Here is a 14,788-nt window from a genome sequence, read left to right as displayed (position 1 = left end):
AAAGGATATTATGCCAATTTTACCAAATAAAGCCAAAAGCAAACTACCTATCCCACCTTTAATGAATAAAGGGGCGGGGAAATGCAGGAAGGTGCGTGTTGCGCTTGCCGAAATGTTTGTGGCGTGTGTAGATAGCCTAACACTGTACCCACACATGGTTATGTGTAGATGCGAGCAACTAGGCGTGGTGCAGTATGTATGTGAATGGTGGGGTGTTGGAATATATGCGTGCTCTGGCGTCAAAACAATTTCCGTGATCCAAAAGGGTAGTCCGTGAGCAGGGTGAGGGTCGAGTCCAGGGGGCTCAGTCCGAGGGGTTTTCCAGGGAGACAACAGGAGAGGCAGGGGTTCCAGGAAGGCACGGGAGGAGCTGGGATTCCAGGGAGACACGAGAGGAGCTGGGGGTCCTTAGGGAAAACAACAGACAAGGATGAGACACAAAAAACCGCAGGGAAAACGATCAGGCAAGAACAGGCTTGAGATGTGACAAACCGAGTAGGTGGCTACGTTCTGGCACCGGGAGGCTGGTCAACAAGGCTTTTGTAGGGTTGCTGCTCGTCAGTCACAGGTGTGCTGATTGGGGATTGAGCCCAGGTGTGCCATTGCCTAGCCAACACCCTAGTGGAGCGCGCTGAGGTAGACGGCAGGTCAGAGCGCTGGTGACGCGCTCCGGGACTCAGAGCGAGCTGGTGAAACGCACCGAGCCCGCCCCGTAACAACAAACCTGCCTCTCTGGGAGAAAGAGAATGAGAGAGACCAGTCTGTTTCAACACCATCACAGACAATATGACTGATATTACAGTCTCAACATATAGGATACCAAACAGGAAGTACTATCAGAATGCACTAATATGACTTTTAGTTACAGTAACAGCTAGCCTACTGTCCACCCACTGCAAACCACCTTCAGTAAAGCAAACCACCTTCGTTAGAGAAAAAACTACTCATTTCCCCTGTTTACAGTAAGCAAAATCAAGCTGTGGTGGTAGACTTCTTTCCTGTGCCAAGTATCAACAGTCTGCCGGGTCTGTGAGAGTCTAACCCACTCCTCTAAACATGCTTTCTTCTCAGCATGAAGGAAACTATGCCTGATACAGTTCTGTTTGTCTTAGCCACCCACAACAGAAAAGGTCATTATTAGAACTCAAGTTCTACAGAAAGAAACATTTGACTGCAAATGTTCAGGGAACGGATAAGTGTGTGTGTGTGTGTGTGTGTGTGTGTGTGTGTGTGTGTGTGTGTGTGTGTATGTGCGTGTGTGCGTGCGTGTGCGTGTGTGCATGTGTGTGTGCGTGTACGTGTGTGTGTGTGTGTGTGCATGCGTGTATGTGTGTGTGTTTGTGTATGCACGCGCAGTGAGTGTATGCATGCGTGTATGTGTGTGTGTCTGAGAGTGTGTGCAGTCAAAAATATGCTGACATGTCCCACTGTTGAGCTCAGATCCAGCCAGGCTGTGTGGGAGTGGAGAGCTCGGTCCCCTGAGGTCCAGCTGTCCTCTGGCCAGGTGCCATGGGTTCAGCAGTCCTGTCAACCTGCCCAAACACACACAGGGAGCCACATCTGAGACAAGCTAAAAGCTTTAAACACAGAGACAGAGAGCAGCAGAACAGCCCTGCCCTTCCAGCCACTGCTCAACCAGGCAGTCACAACATCACAGCTTCACAACACGACAAGACACCACTCCAGAAACAGCAGAAGAAAGAGGTTCACCATTAAAAATGAGTAAAAATACAGTTATTACCGCTATTATAGTGAGAAAAGCAACCCATTAAGCCTTAATGTTATTTAAATCCTTCGTTAGTCACATAGAAAATGTCTAACGAACATGAATTATGGCTGACCTAAAAGCTCTCCGAATAGAAGAAAAACATTTCATTTTACTTCAATCAGCAGCTGACCTGAAGAGAAAGGGTGTCAGAGAATACTCTGTACAGAGCTCTGTGACTACAGAACCCACCAGCAGCACTATGTATTATTGTTCTCTTGTCAGGCTAACATACGCATAAATAAACCCGGGTACATACGAGAACCTGCCAATCAACAAGCAACCAAATAAACTCTGAACATTCCAGAGCTCAGGACAACAATAAGGTTTGACAACCTGATTTAATCTCGATCAATTCCCAGCTCTCCCCCACCACGAACTGACAACACCAACACTTCTGTTTCTTAGTGCTTATCTCTTTCATTTTCCCATTTCTCTTGAAGTTTGCTATTTATTCTTACTTGTTCTTTCCCCTCCCCTTTGTTTCCATGTAAATGGTAAGGAGATAATTGTTGACAAAGTGTTGTGAAAGCAAGAGAGACCTGGGGATCCAGAGCCCCCTGCTGAGCCCCAGATAAAGGCCTCACCTTCCCTCCCCCCTCCTCACCCTGCTTCCTCCTCCCTCTTCATTACTGCCGTCTAATTGGTGTTTAGAGGGCATGCTAGCGGCCCATGGACCCCCCACCACCAGCACCACCACCACCCCAGGGGGGGGGGCTCTGCTAGGCCACAGGGCATGGCTGGGAGTGCTTTTCTTCTCAGTCAGTCTTCAAAGTGGACCTAAAGAAGATCATATCTTGTCCTTAGACAGGACCCTGTCCCTCAATTTAAGGCTACTCAGACCATTGTCTTCAGTGCAATTCTCATGATTGCTATGTTCCATTTTATACACTACTGGTAGTAGCCTACTGCTGCTAGTACTACTATTACACACTACTATAATCTCCAGCCCATACATGTCAAGAAGGGAGCACAGAGTTGGAAAAACTGAGGCACCTAAAACAGCAGTAGAATAGGATGCTGCTGGACATAGGATTGTACTCCCAACATTAACTTCAATTCCCTAACACCATTGCTCTCGTCGAATTCCGATGATTGGTGGCTGCTGCGACAAGCAACACCAACCGTAGCGAATTACTGGTCTGTTTGTTCTGTCCATCAAATATGTGGTGCGCTCGACCAGTCAGCTCCGCTTGTTCTCATAAGTGGGCGGGCTATTTTGTGGTTGTAATCCGTAGCTATCAACCTGCTGCAACTTCGTTTGTTTTCTATTTACTCGTGCATCTAACTAGCATTTTAACAATAGGATATTGTAAAAGTAATTTACAATGAAGTAATCCCGGTGTTGAATGTTATTTTATTTTCGTTGTGTCATTTAGCTAGGACTGTCTCCGAGACATCGCCTCCGTTTATACTTGGTTTGGGGTTGCAGCCTGGCCTCTCGACGCGGCTGTGTGAATAAGCTTCATATCTTTTCTCAACATTGTCCTGCTCTGAAATCATGTTTGTTTTATAAAGATGACGGTGAGGGGGACCCTGTAACCTAAATGACTGTCAGAAATATCGCCTCCATTTGTAATATGGTAAGTAAGCTAGCGAGCCATTAGGCTATCGATTGCATGCAGTCAGTGGCATGCACCTTGTATGATATTGGTCACTCACTGGAATTTGACTGTCTAGCTAGCCATTTAGCTAGTGCTCTGTAGCGAGGCTAGCGATCTGTCAAGCGAGCCACACTCATTCCTTGCTTGGGAGAGATTCGAGAAAAATGGTATGGGGGAGGTACGTTAGCTAGCTAATATGGTTTTATTTGGGAGGGACGTTAGTTAGCTAGCTAGTCATCACTGTTAAGGCCTCTAGCGATCCATGGCATGACACATGAACTGCTGGCGATGCTCCCATTGCCAGCACCATGTAGTGAAGTGTAGCTATGTTCAGTCACGACCGAGTTGATACATGCTGGTGAGGTCCTATATGAGAACTACTTTACAGTGAAAAATATCCCTACAGACGAATGACTAATTAGCTAACCCCTATTTTATGGGCATGCTCCATCGGAATCTAGGCTAATGGTCCCATTATGCCAGAGAGGTGACAGGCAACCGTCTCGCCTGTGCCATGCTGTTTGTGGCAGAGAATAGGATGATGCTGATATTGCTGCCGCCATATGCATGTGTGGGACTGGAAGGTTGCAGCAATATCAGCATCATCCTATTCTCTCTCTCTCTGAATTACAGTGGCTGTTAAACTGTCTGGTACTCTGAACTGCAGTATTTCTCCGTGCATTTATTGCATCTTTTAGTGTTCCTCCACCATATATTAGGGATGACCTTGCTCAAAGACGTTATTACTGGTCTATTTCAAAGCTTGTCCTTGGTTGTCTAGGAACACCAAATAAATATATATGTGTGTGTTATAGTGTTTAGCCGCACACAGGTTGATGGTGTTAAGGATCCAGTCAGATACTTAAATAACCCCTTGGGGGGGAAATTTGGGGAAACAGTCATTTGTTTGGTCTCATCTTACTTCTCTACCCCTCTGGCCTTGTTTATGTTGTTATTGACGCTATTGGCTAGGACAGCTAGCTCTAGTGTTATTCACATGAACCACTATTAAGTCAGATGGCGTACACTGTACATCACCTGTTTGGATTGATTCAATTATGAGGAACTGTGTGTGTGTGTGTGGGGGGGGGGGGGGGGGGGTGTAGGGGTGTGTGTGTGTGCACGTGCAGAACTGAAAAATAAAGCCTAGTCTACATCAGACAAAGAAAAGTATTTTGGTCTGCTCTGATGACTGAGAGAAACTGACAGCCCATTCAAAATCAAAAGCAGTCTTTTTCCGAAGTCTCATGTCTTCTCAACAAAGCCATGGTTTCATCTGGAGCTTGGAGCTCTGAGAAGCATCAATGGCTCCTGTCAGGGGATAAGTGGCCTGTCTCTACCACCACAGAATGTTAAATGCTCTTGAACATCCACAATGAAATACTTATCTCCCTGAGTTAGGAGGTTGATAGTGAGGTTTACTCCACTCAACTACACTGTATGATTGCCTATGAATGGCTTCGATGCATCAATGTTCTTCCACTCGTCTGGATGACTAGCAATGTCTAGGGCAAAACAATGAACAATAGGTGTTTACTCAGGTATCAGGATGAAGACGATTATCAGGATGTGTAGGTTAATTATCATGCCTGATGGATGTTTGTTTTGACAAAGCTCACCTGAGATCATGTTCCCTCTCTTTGTTGTCACCCCCACACACACAGGGCACCAATGCCTCTGCTCTGGAGAAAGACATTGGTCCGGAGCAGTTTCCAATCAATGAACACTACTTTGGATTGGTCAACGTAAGTGTTCTTCACATCAACCCTCTGTCATATGTATAGTGCTGATCATAGCAGGTGTCCTGTTTCCAACCCAGGCCTCCTGGAGGCTCAGTGAGTCACGCTCCCATCCGCATTGGACAGCTGGTGTTGACGCTATTGGTGCAGCCAACAAAACCGGTTCTGTTGGCCTGTCAATCCGATCCTGCCTTGTTTATCAGTTGACACGCCCTCTCCGGAAAGCGAGGCCCTGTGTGTTAGTGTGCGTGAGGAGACGCAGAGCTCCCGTCCTGTGTGGTTTTCCTGTTTCTGCCTGTCCCATCTGCCGCCCGGCCAAGTCGGCAGACTTGAGAACATTGTTGAGTTCATTGCCGAGTCGAGCTAAGTTCAGATTCATCCATCTGGCTGATGGATGCAGGTGTGCTCTCAATTCTCCCATTTAGGTGTAGACTCTGTTTATATGAAGACCTCCGCTGCAGGCTTCTTCGTTCCATGTTTACACAAATTCCTCCTGCGCAGCTTTCAAGCAGGGATTGTTGCTTCTTTATTCCGTCTCGCCAGGGGAAGGGACAGGGGGACAGGGACAGCCAGCACGGCAGGAAAGGGGTGTGATGTTTTGATGATTTGCAAATAAGAAGAGAGTCGGGAGAAACAATATGCTCTTTTCTCAAAATGTAAACAAACCAAGGGGTATCCGAGAGGAGACTGCGATCCTCCCTCTTAAGCACTTTGCCTTCAGCACTAGATTATGCTCTTAGTCACATGTTTTAGAAAGGAGATGCACTTATGGGTTCTGGCAAGTAGTAGTACATTGGCTTTTCCTACGTTAAATGCAATTATTGTAAGTCGCTTTGGATAAAAGTGTCAGCTAAATGACTAATGGAATGTAAAGACTGGGGGATAGTAGCTGTCAAACTTCAAACTAAAACTCACAGGCAGCGTCATAAGAAAACCGCTTTATTTTGTTGCTAAACGTGCATCTAAACATGCGTCGTCCAGCCCACATCGTTACAGCCCCCACATCCGCACCTCCACCTCGCCCCCACCCTCTCCACCTCCGGTTCCCCCTGCGCGTCCTGCACAAAACCCCGTACGGCGCCCGGACTCGCTGGGAGTTCCCCCGCCACCGGGGCCGGCGTGCACTCTTGCTGAGTCAGCAGAAATGAGCTTACAGCACGGCTCCGCGACGCACCCCATCCGCATTCCTCATCACTGCACCTGATCCCCACTCGCAGTCACCTCCACCTCCTACAAGAACCTGGTCTGACTCTGCACTCCAATCGTCACCAGATCTTACCATAACCTCTCTGTGACCCCAGAACCCGCAGAGTCGTGCTGGCCTGCTGCTGCCCTCCTGTCACTTCACCACCTTTTCACTTTTACCTCATTTTTGTGTTCTCAGCATTTTTTTCTATTTTAACACCAATCCCTGTTTCCCAAGTTGGCAATTGCGTCCGGTGCAAAAAAATTGTAACACACATTATCCATTTACTTTGGATGCCTTCTTGTGTTTTCTTTATATGTATTATAATATAATGTTAGAACTTTAAACCTTGGCCAAGTTGGCAATATTGTTCCTCTGTGTTGCTTTGAAACCAACAACAATGGAGGCAGTCTTGTTCTTGCTACATCCTGCTGTGGGCTGGCTGCCTGCCCTCTTCACCTCACAACCTGTAAGGATGTCACCCATGTGACGGGGTCGTTAGTGATGTCACCCATATGACGGGGTCGCTAGCACCTGCGTCAGAACAACCTAACAACTCACACACTCACACTGATTAGCAGACACTCAACACGGTTCCATTACATTACATTACAGTCATTTAGCAGACACTTCTATCCAAAGCTGCTTAAAATAATTGCATTTCTGTTTTTATCACCAGTCAATTAAATCCCGCACATAAAAAAAACTCTCTTCTCGTTAGAAAAACTCTCTTCTCATTCAAACAACTAGGAATTAGTTTACTTATAGACAGCCAACTTACTAAGAACATTTCAGATCTAAACCGGGCTGGGGCCCATAAATACAGCCAAGCCTGGCTACAACAGCTTGTTGTCTCATTTGACAGTGACTGTAGCAACGGTTGCGCGTAAAAAGGATCGCACCTCTGAATCCGGAACACCGGCGTGCTATTGAAAATCACACTCGTGGGCGTCAATAGCCATGTTTCCATCCACTTGTCAATCGAATTGTGTGAGGATCGCTAAAAATATGAATGCGAATAAAGCCGGTGAACGTGCGTTTCCATCTAGAGCTTTAAATCGGATAAAGCATTTATCACAAAAGACTTTTATCGAACAAGAGAAAATCCGATGAGATCGACAGTACAAACTTTTTGTCGATTTTCATGACTTTTAATCGAATTTTACTGTTTCCATAAGGCATTTTTAATTCGATATAACTTAATTCGCATAAAACGTGTGGATGGAAACATGGCTACTATGGCGGGGATCTCTGTGAAAGGGCTAGCGTTACTCTGAGCTCCAGTGATAACCCCCCCCCCCCCCCCCCCCCATCCCTCTCCTCAGTTTGGAAACACGTGCTACTGCAACTCGGTTCTCCAGGCCCTGTACTTCTGCCGGCCCTTCCGGGAGAACGTCCTGGCCTACAAGGCCCAGCAGAAGAAGAGGGAGAACCTGCTCACCTGCCTGGCCGACCTCTTCCACAGCATCGCTACCCAGAAGAAGAAGGTGGGCGTCATCCCGCCCAAGAAGTTCATCTCCCGCCTGCGCAAGGAGAACGGTGAGAGCCCCCCACCCCCGTCCCCCATCGCCCACTCCCCCTCCCAAAGACCCCCGGGAAACCCAATGGGTCCGGACCTCCGTCTAGGCCCCCGGGGTCGAGACAGGTCAGCTAGAGTGGAGAAGTAACCGGAACAGAGTAGCACTGTGACTTCAGCCGGTAGCGACGTCAGACGGCATGGAAGTGTCGGGTGTTTTGAGAGCGGGGGGATTCCCCCGGGGCCCAGGGTGTGCCCAGCTTTGTCTGGCTGCTGTGTAGGAGGAGCGTCAGCGGCAGGGGCTGTCAGGTGAAGGGCAGGTGCATGTCGGCGGTGAGGTCGCTCAGAACGCCAGGCTGGAACAGAGGCAGATTGTTCGTAGCCGTCTTGACTCCAGGAAGTTCTTTGTGCGACTGAACAATGGCCGTCTCTGTCTGGGCCGGGCCTCGGTCAGCTGCCTCCTCTCTCCCTCCCTCGTCGCCTCTCTGCTTTCACTTCTCACACACAGTATCTGTAGGCATGCTCCCCCCGAGTGTGTGAGTGTGTGTGAGTGTGTGTGAGTGAGTGTGTGTGAGTGTGTGTGTGTGTGTGTGTGTGTGTGTGTGTGTGTGTGTGTGTGAAGCTGAAGCGAAGCACTCTTGACTTTCCTGTAACATGACTAGCCACACCGCCTCAGGCCCTCCCAGTGGTTTAGTGGTAACGGTAGCCATTTTGCTGATATTTTGCTGAAGTTTGTATGTACATCAGTGGTGGTGGTTAAGTGGCTATATATATATATATATATATATATATATATATATGTATCCATTCAAAGTGAGTATACGCTGTACACCGCCATATACCCTCGACCTCACTACTGCCCCTAACAGCCCCCGGGTCTCTCTGCCTCCCCCTGCAGACCTGTTTGATAACTACATGCAGCAGGACGCCCACGAGTTCCTCAACTACCTGCTTAACACGGTGGCCGACATCCTCCAGGAGGAGAAGACACAGGAGAGGCAGAACGGACGCCTCAAGAACAACGGCATCACCGCCGCCGCCGAGAACGACAACGAGAACAAGGCCGAGCCCACCTGGGTGCACGACATCTTCCAAGGCACGCTGACCAACGAGACGCGCTGCCTGAACTGCGAGACGGTGAGTGCGGCACCGCGCTAACGACGCGATCCGTCGTCTTTGAGTCGGGACAGCAGAGGGTGAATCCTGACGGGCGGTCCGTCTGTGTACCACAGCGGCGTTGCTAACGCACAGGCCAACGCACGCACTGTGGTTTAAAAGAAAAAGTAGGGCCACGGTTTCACTGGTAACGTTGTTAGTTACCATTAAATCACACGTAAGGAACAGCGACCAAGACGCAGAATTATTGCTACCTTTCGAAAAAGAAGCCGGACTCCTGCCGCCTCCCCTCGGTGTGTCTGTGCCCTCAGCTGGTGCTCGGCTGGGGGTCGTGCTCCGAGAGATCAGCTCTGCGTAGAGAGTAGAGAGTGACTCGCAGGGTCTGACCTCCCTCTCCCCCGGGATGACGTTGGAGGCATTGTCCTCAGAGGGCAGAGGGAGTTGAGGTTGTGGCCTAAACAACCTCAGCACCATGCTGAAGGCTCTCTGATTCACAAAGACAAAACACACACACACCGCTCCATCTGCACATCAAAGCCTGCGCCTCTCAGGCCTCATCTGTGTGTGTGTGTACATGTGTGTGCGTTCGCGTGTGTGCGCACGTGTGCCCCGCACGTGTGTCTGTGCCAGCATCACCAAGCCCACGTGTGTGTGTGTGTTTGTGTGTGTGTGCGCACGTGCCCTTTCCGTACTGTCGTAGCAGGGGTAGGTTTAGTGTGTTAGTCACTGAAATGAGCAAAGTAATAGTGCCCTCCCTTCTGACAGGTGAGCAGCAAAGACGAGGACTTTCTGGATCTGTCTGTGGACGTGGAGCAGAACACATCAATAACACACTGTCTCAGGTAACGCAACAAATTAGCACGGTCTCAGGTTACACATCAGACAGTAACGCACTGCCTCATGTAACACATCAGTAACACTGTCTCAGGTAACACATTAGTAACACACTGTCTCAGGTAACACATTAGTAACACACTGTCTCAGGTAACACATTATTAACACACTGTCTCAGGTAACACATTAGTAACACACTGTCTAATGTAACACATCGGTAACCCACTGTCTCATGTAACACATCGGTAACACACTGTCTCAGTAAGACATCAGTAGTCTGGAGTCATACACCACAAAACATGGTTAGATGGGTGGAGCCGGTGCATTAGCCTACCTTTCAAATCCAGCTGCATTTGAACATTATTTAATTGACAGTATACTAAATGATTAAATGGCAAATACACTTTGCCATTTGTTTAATAAAAACCTCTGTGAGTGAGAGTTAACGTGGGAGAAAGAAAGAAATGGCACCTTGTGTGCCAGATATGCTCGCTAGAGTGCAGGACTCGTTTGCAAAACTGAAATCTGTGGTCAGTGACCAATCAGAGGCCAAATCAGTTCACTATCTGCGCGGGCCAATCAGCATATAGTTGAAATTCTGATCAGATTCTTATTGGTGTCTATGAATATCATAGCTTGTTGCCAGAAGTCCTTGCCGTAGAGAGAGCTTCTGGGTACTCAGAATAACACATCAGTAACCCAGTCTCAGTAACAAACGAGCTCTCGATAGATAGATTTATACTTTGACCTGTAACTGTGTTTAATTATTATTATTATTATTATTATTGTATATTGCATTTGTTCTGTTGATATTTTTGTCTCTGTGAGAACTCAGACAATCAACTGAGAATCACTGCAAATGAGTGAAACATAAAAGAGCTTTACGAGTATAAATAAAGGTTTGAAATGAAATGAAATGAAACACACACCAGCCAGCCTCAGAGCAGGCCAGCCTCCCAGGTGTCAGAGCTGCTAACCTGGCCTCCTCCCCTCCTCCTCTCCCCTCCTCCTCTCCTCCTCCTCTCCAGGGACTTCAGTAACACAGAGACCTTGTGCAGTGAATACAAATACTACTGTGAGACATGCTGCAGCAAGCAGGAGGCACAGAAACGGTCAGTGGTCATCACGCTCTGTTGCTGGGGGTGTGTATGTGTTTGTGATTGTGAGATTTTGTGTGTGACCTGTGTGTGTGTGTGTGTGTGTGTGTGTGTGTGTGTGTGTGTGTAGCATGCGTGTGAAGAAGCTTCCTATGATCCTGGCGCTGCACCTGAAGCGGTTCAAGTACATGGAGCAGCTGCACCGCTACACCAAGCTGTCCTATCGGGTGGTCTTCCCGCTGGAGCTCCGCCTCTTCAACACGTCCGGGGACGCCATCAACCTGGACCGCATGTACGACCTGGTGGCCGTGGTGGTCCACTGTGGGAGGTAAGGCACACACACACACATTGAAGTTGTGTTATGTGTATTGTATATTGTAGTGTTCTGTTTGTATTTCTCGTTCATATACACACTTTCACACACTTCGTTTCTGCCCCTAGCGGACCCAACAGAGGTCACTACATTACCATAGTGAAGAGCCATGGCTTCTGGCTGCTGTTTGATGACGACATTGTAGAGGTACGTGTGTGTGTACGTGTTTTATACTGTTTCTCTTCTGTCAAGGTGCTCTGGTCAGTGCGCCCGCCTGCTCGTACCTCATTCACGCTCATCCTCTATCTCTCTCCTTAAACGAAAGTTAAAGACTCATCTATTTAGACTGGCATTTGCCTAGCCCGCGTGTCCGTATCTCCACGTTCATGTCCTGTCTCTCATTTTATTGTACTTTTATTTTATATCTCAATATTTCTGTCTCTGTAATTCATTGTACTTTTATCAGGTTTTTGTCTGTTTTTAATTCTGTGAAGCGCTTTGTGACGGCGTGTCTGTGAGTAGTGGTGCACAGCCAGAACTGTCTCTCCACACTCCGTTAACGCTGCACCAGCGCTGGAGAACCTTCTGGATGGACTCCTTACCATTCAGGAATAGGGGGGGGAAACACTGTATTTGTTTAAACCAATCAAATTCAAAAAATCTTATTGGCATGACATATGAAAAAGCTATGTCGCTAAAGTAGTGCCGAAAATTATTAACATCAACAAATGTTAAGATCACAATCGTCTTCGGAGGAGCGGTTGTTGTTGTTGCGGGTTGTTGTTTCTCGTAGTCTGGATTGGCCGTCCAAATAAATCGGGCGCCACTGATTGGGCAGTAATAAACAAATGACGAGGCTTATCCCCAAAACCTACACCCGTTGAATCAGACTAGTCTGTGAGAGGTGCAAAAAAATATATAAAATATACTTACTCTCTCTCTCCTTCTCTTGTCTGCTCAGAAAATAGACGCCCAGGCCATTGAGGAGTTCTATGGCCTGACCTCTGACATTTCCAAGAACTCTGAGTCTGGATACATCCTCTTTTACCAGTCCAGAGAATGACCGGTCTGGAGAGAGAGAGGAGAGAGACGGTGAACTCTCACCTCTCCTCAGGACCTCGTGTGCCAACACCATTCCCTGTCCCAGCAGCCTCTGGGGCGACCTGCACTTCATCTCCCATCATCCCCTTCTCTTCCTGCACTGGGTGTGCCAGGAAGACTACGGAAACTGTTGGGGTTTTTTCTCTTTGTCCTTCAGTCACCTGCATCTGGACTGCACTTTAGAACCACAAACAAACAAACAAACAAGCAAACAGCAACAACAATGTGAAGGCAACAAAAGCCCAGGCCGGTGTGGTCCTCCATCGAGGGGGCAGGTCTGGAGCTCCGGTGCCCAGGCAGAAGCCCCTCTCCCTGGGTCAGCAGGCGCCCCCAGAGGGCCCTCCGGGACCAGCCCAAATACTGTGTAATTTGTACGTCTGTGTGGTTGATCTGTTTTCACATTACACGTTACACGTTCACGGATCCTTCCGGGGCTTTCTTGTGAGAGGATTCCACCATTTGTCCAGCCCATAGACGTCTCTGTGTTCTGCCCAGGGGTATGAGTTAAAGTTAGAACGTGAGATAAATTATCTATGCATTTCACACGGATGAAGGGTGTGTCTGTCTGTGTGTGTGTGTGTGTGTGTGTGTGTGTGCGCGTGTGCGTGCAGGTCACTGTCCAGTCAGTGAGATCTGTGTGGAGGAACCTCTAGACAAGCTGAAACGGATCCTGTCTATCTAGTCCCACGGATGATCGGCCCGATGGTCGCCATCTTCTACAATCGAGCTAGTGTTCACCAGCCAGGATGGGAAGCCCCTTGTGTAATCTAGACGCCCTCCCCTCCCCTATTTATTGGGGCTCAGTAGTAGAGCGGGTCGTCCAATGATCGTAGGGTCGTCGGTTTGAATCCCGTCTCCTCCTATCCATATGTTGAAGTGTCATAGAACCCGTTCGTGTATAACGACACGCGACGAGACGGCGGTTTTGGAGCGCGGGTCTCGCCGGTCTTTCTGCAAGATTTGAATCTCGAAAGCGGCAGGTCTCTGAACACGGCTTAATATAGTCTGAAGAGTGCGTAGCTGGACAGAGTGTGTGTAGCTGGACAGAGTGCGTAGCTGGACAGAGTGTGCGTAGCTGGACAGAGCGTGCTCAGCTGGACAAAGCGTGTGTATACGCTCATGAGAGATCAAAGGAGAGACGGTCGGACTTTGACCGGCGGAACACAGAGCAGAACTACTGACGGTGGTGTGGTGTCCGCTAGAACCCTCCGCTCCTTCTCCCTCAGCGCCACTACCGCCCGCCTGGTCACCCGTTCCTGGTCACTCCCACGTCCACGTCTCTACGTGTGAAGCGCTTTCCGATGGCGGGGTTAGTTTGTCTCTTCCCACCGTCAGGCGCTGTAACGCGGAGAAGCGAACGCATGTTCTGAGCCTCGTGGTGGTGACCAAGCTCGCCTTTCTACGGCACAAATCAAAGTTGGTCAGAGAGTACATGTCCAGCGAAGAGCGGGACTCCAGTAAGGACTGGCCCGTTCTGGTGTCCATCCCTCACGTTGGACACGTGTGATCAGGTTGGTTCTGCAGTTACTGTGTGTCTCTTAGCAGAGCTGGACCGGCCCGACTGACCCCAATACATCTGAAATACAGACTGAAATGACTTGCATACATCTCACTGTTAGAAAGGAGTAGAGCTTTGTGTGTGTGTGTGTGTGTGTGTGTGTGTGTGTGTGTGTGTGCGCGTGTGTGTGTGTGTGTGTGTGTGTGTGCGCGCGTGTTGTAACAGCCTATTTTCTGCTGTCTGAATAACTGGTCAAGTCAAGAGGAATTCAGTATGTGCCAAACTGAAGTCACACATGACCTTGTAGAACTGGAACAGTGTCACAGAACACTTTTTTCTTTCAACACAAGTGTACATACATACTGTATTATGTTGAACATAACTGCTAAAAATAGGAAATATATTTTTTAAAACTGGGAGCTAAGGGGTTCATGACGACAATACAGGGCTGCCAAGTGTCACGCATTGAGCCTGGGATGCGCATTTCAGCCTATTCTGACGCTCACACACCACACTTCACTATTCTCACACTCACACACCACACTTCACTATTGTCACACTCACACGCCACACTTCACTATTCTCACACTCACATGCCACAATTCACTATTCTCACACGCCACACTTCACTATTCTCACACTCACACGCCACACTTCTCTATTCTCACACTCACATGCCACAATTCACTATTCTCATACGCCACACTTCACTATTCTCACACTTCACTATTCTCACACTCACACGCCACACTTCACTATTCTCACGCTCACATGCCACAATTCACTATTCTCACACTCACACGCCACACTTCACTATTCTCACGCCACACTTCACTATTCACACGCCACACTTCACTATTCTCACACTCACACGCCACACTTCACTATTCTCACACGGAGAAATGACCAACCCCTAAATACTAGCACTTCAATGTTCACGGGAGAAAAGTGGAAAAATCTCACTCCAAACTTTTGGTCAAACTTGGCAGCCCTGACAATAGAAGATACTTGACAACATA

At 48.3% G+C, this 14,788-nt stretch overlaps 1 protein-coding gene across 1 annotated transcript; it reads left to right on the top strand.

Moving 5' to 3' along the window:
• The first annotated feature begins 3,064 nt into the window (after positions 1-3,064).
• Positions 3,065-13,006, top strand: usp46 (ubiquitin specific peptidase 46). Its single transcript, XM_084444207.1, has 9 exons — positions 3,065-3,348; positions 5,034-5,114; positions 7,620-7,833; positions 8,709-8,947; positions 9,692-9,768; positions 10,789-10,872; positions 10,988-11,185; positions 11,299-11,377; positions 12,132-13,006. The coding sequence occupies exons 1-9, from the start codon at positions 3,313-3,315 to the stop codon at positions 12,231-12,233; spliced, it is 1,110 nt and encodes a 369-aa protein (XP_084300333.1). The 5' UTR covers positions 3,065-3,312; the 3' UTR covers positions 12,234-13,006.
• The last annotated feature ends 1,782 nt before the right edge of the window (positions 13,007-14,788 follow it).

The sequence above is a fragment of the Borostomias antarcticus genome, assembly GCF_949987555.1.
Source record: "Borostomias antarcticus genome assembly, chromosome: 10".
Lineage (NCBI taxonomy): Eukaryota > Metazoa > Chordata > Actinopteri > Stomiiformes > Stomiidae > Borostomias > Borostomias antarcticus.
This window is presented reverse-complemented; position numbering and strand designations above follow the sequence as displayed.

Coding starts and splice junctions, on each gene's coding strand:
- usp46 (XM_084444207.1), top strand. CDS start 3,313: ATGACTGTCAGAAATATCGCCTCCATTTGTAATATG. Junction 5,115..7,619: donor ACTACTTTGGATTGGTCAAC/GTAAGTGTTCTT, acceptor CCCTCTCCTCAG/TTTGGAAACACGTGCTACTG. Junction 7,834..8,708: donor CCGCCTGCGCAAGGAGAACG/GTGAGAGCCCCC, acceptor CTCCCCCTGCAG/ACCTGTTTGATAACTACATG.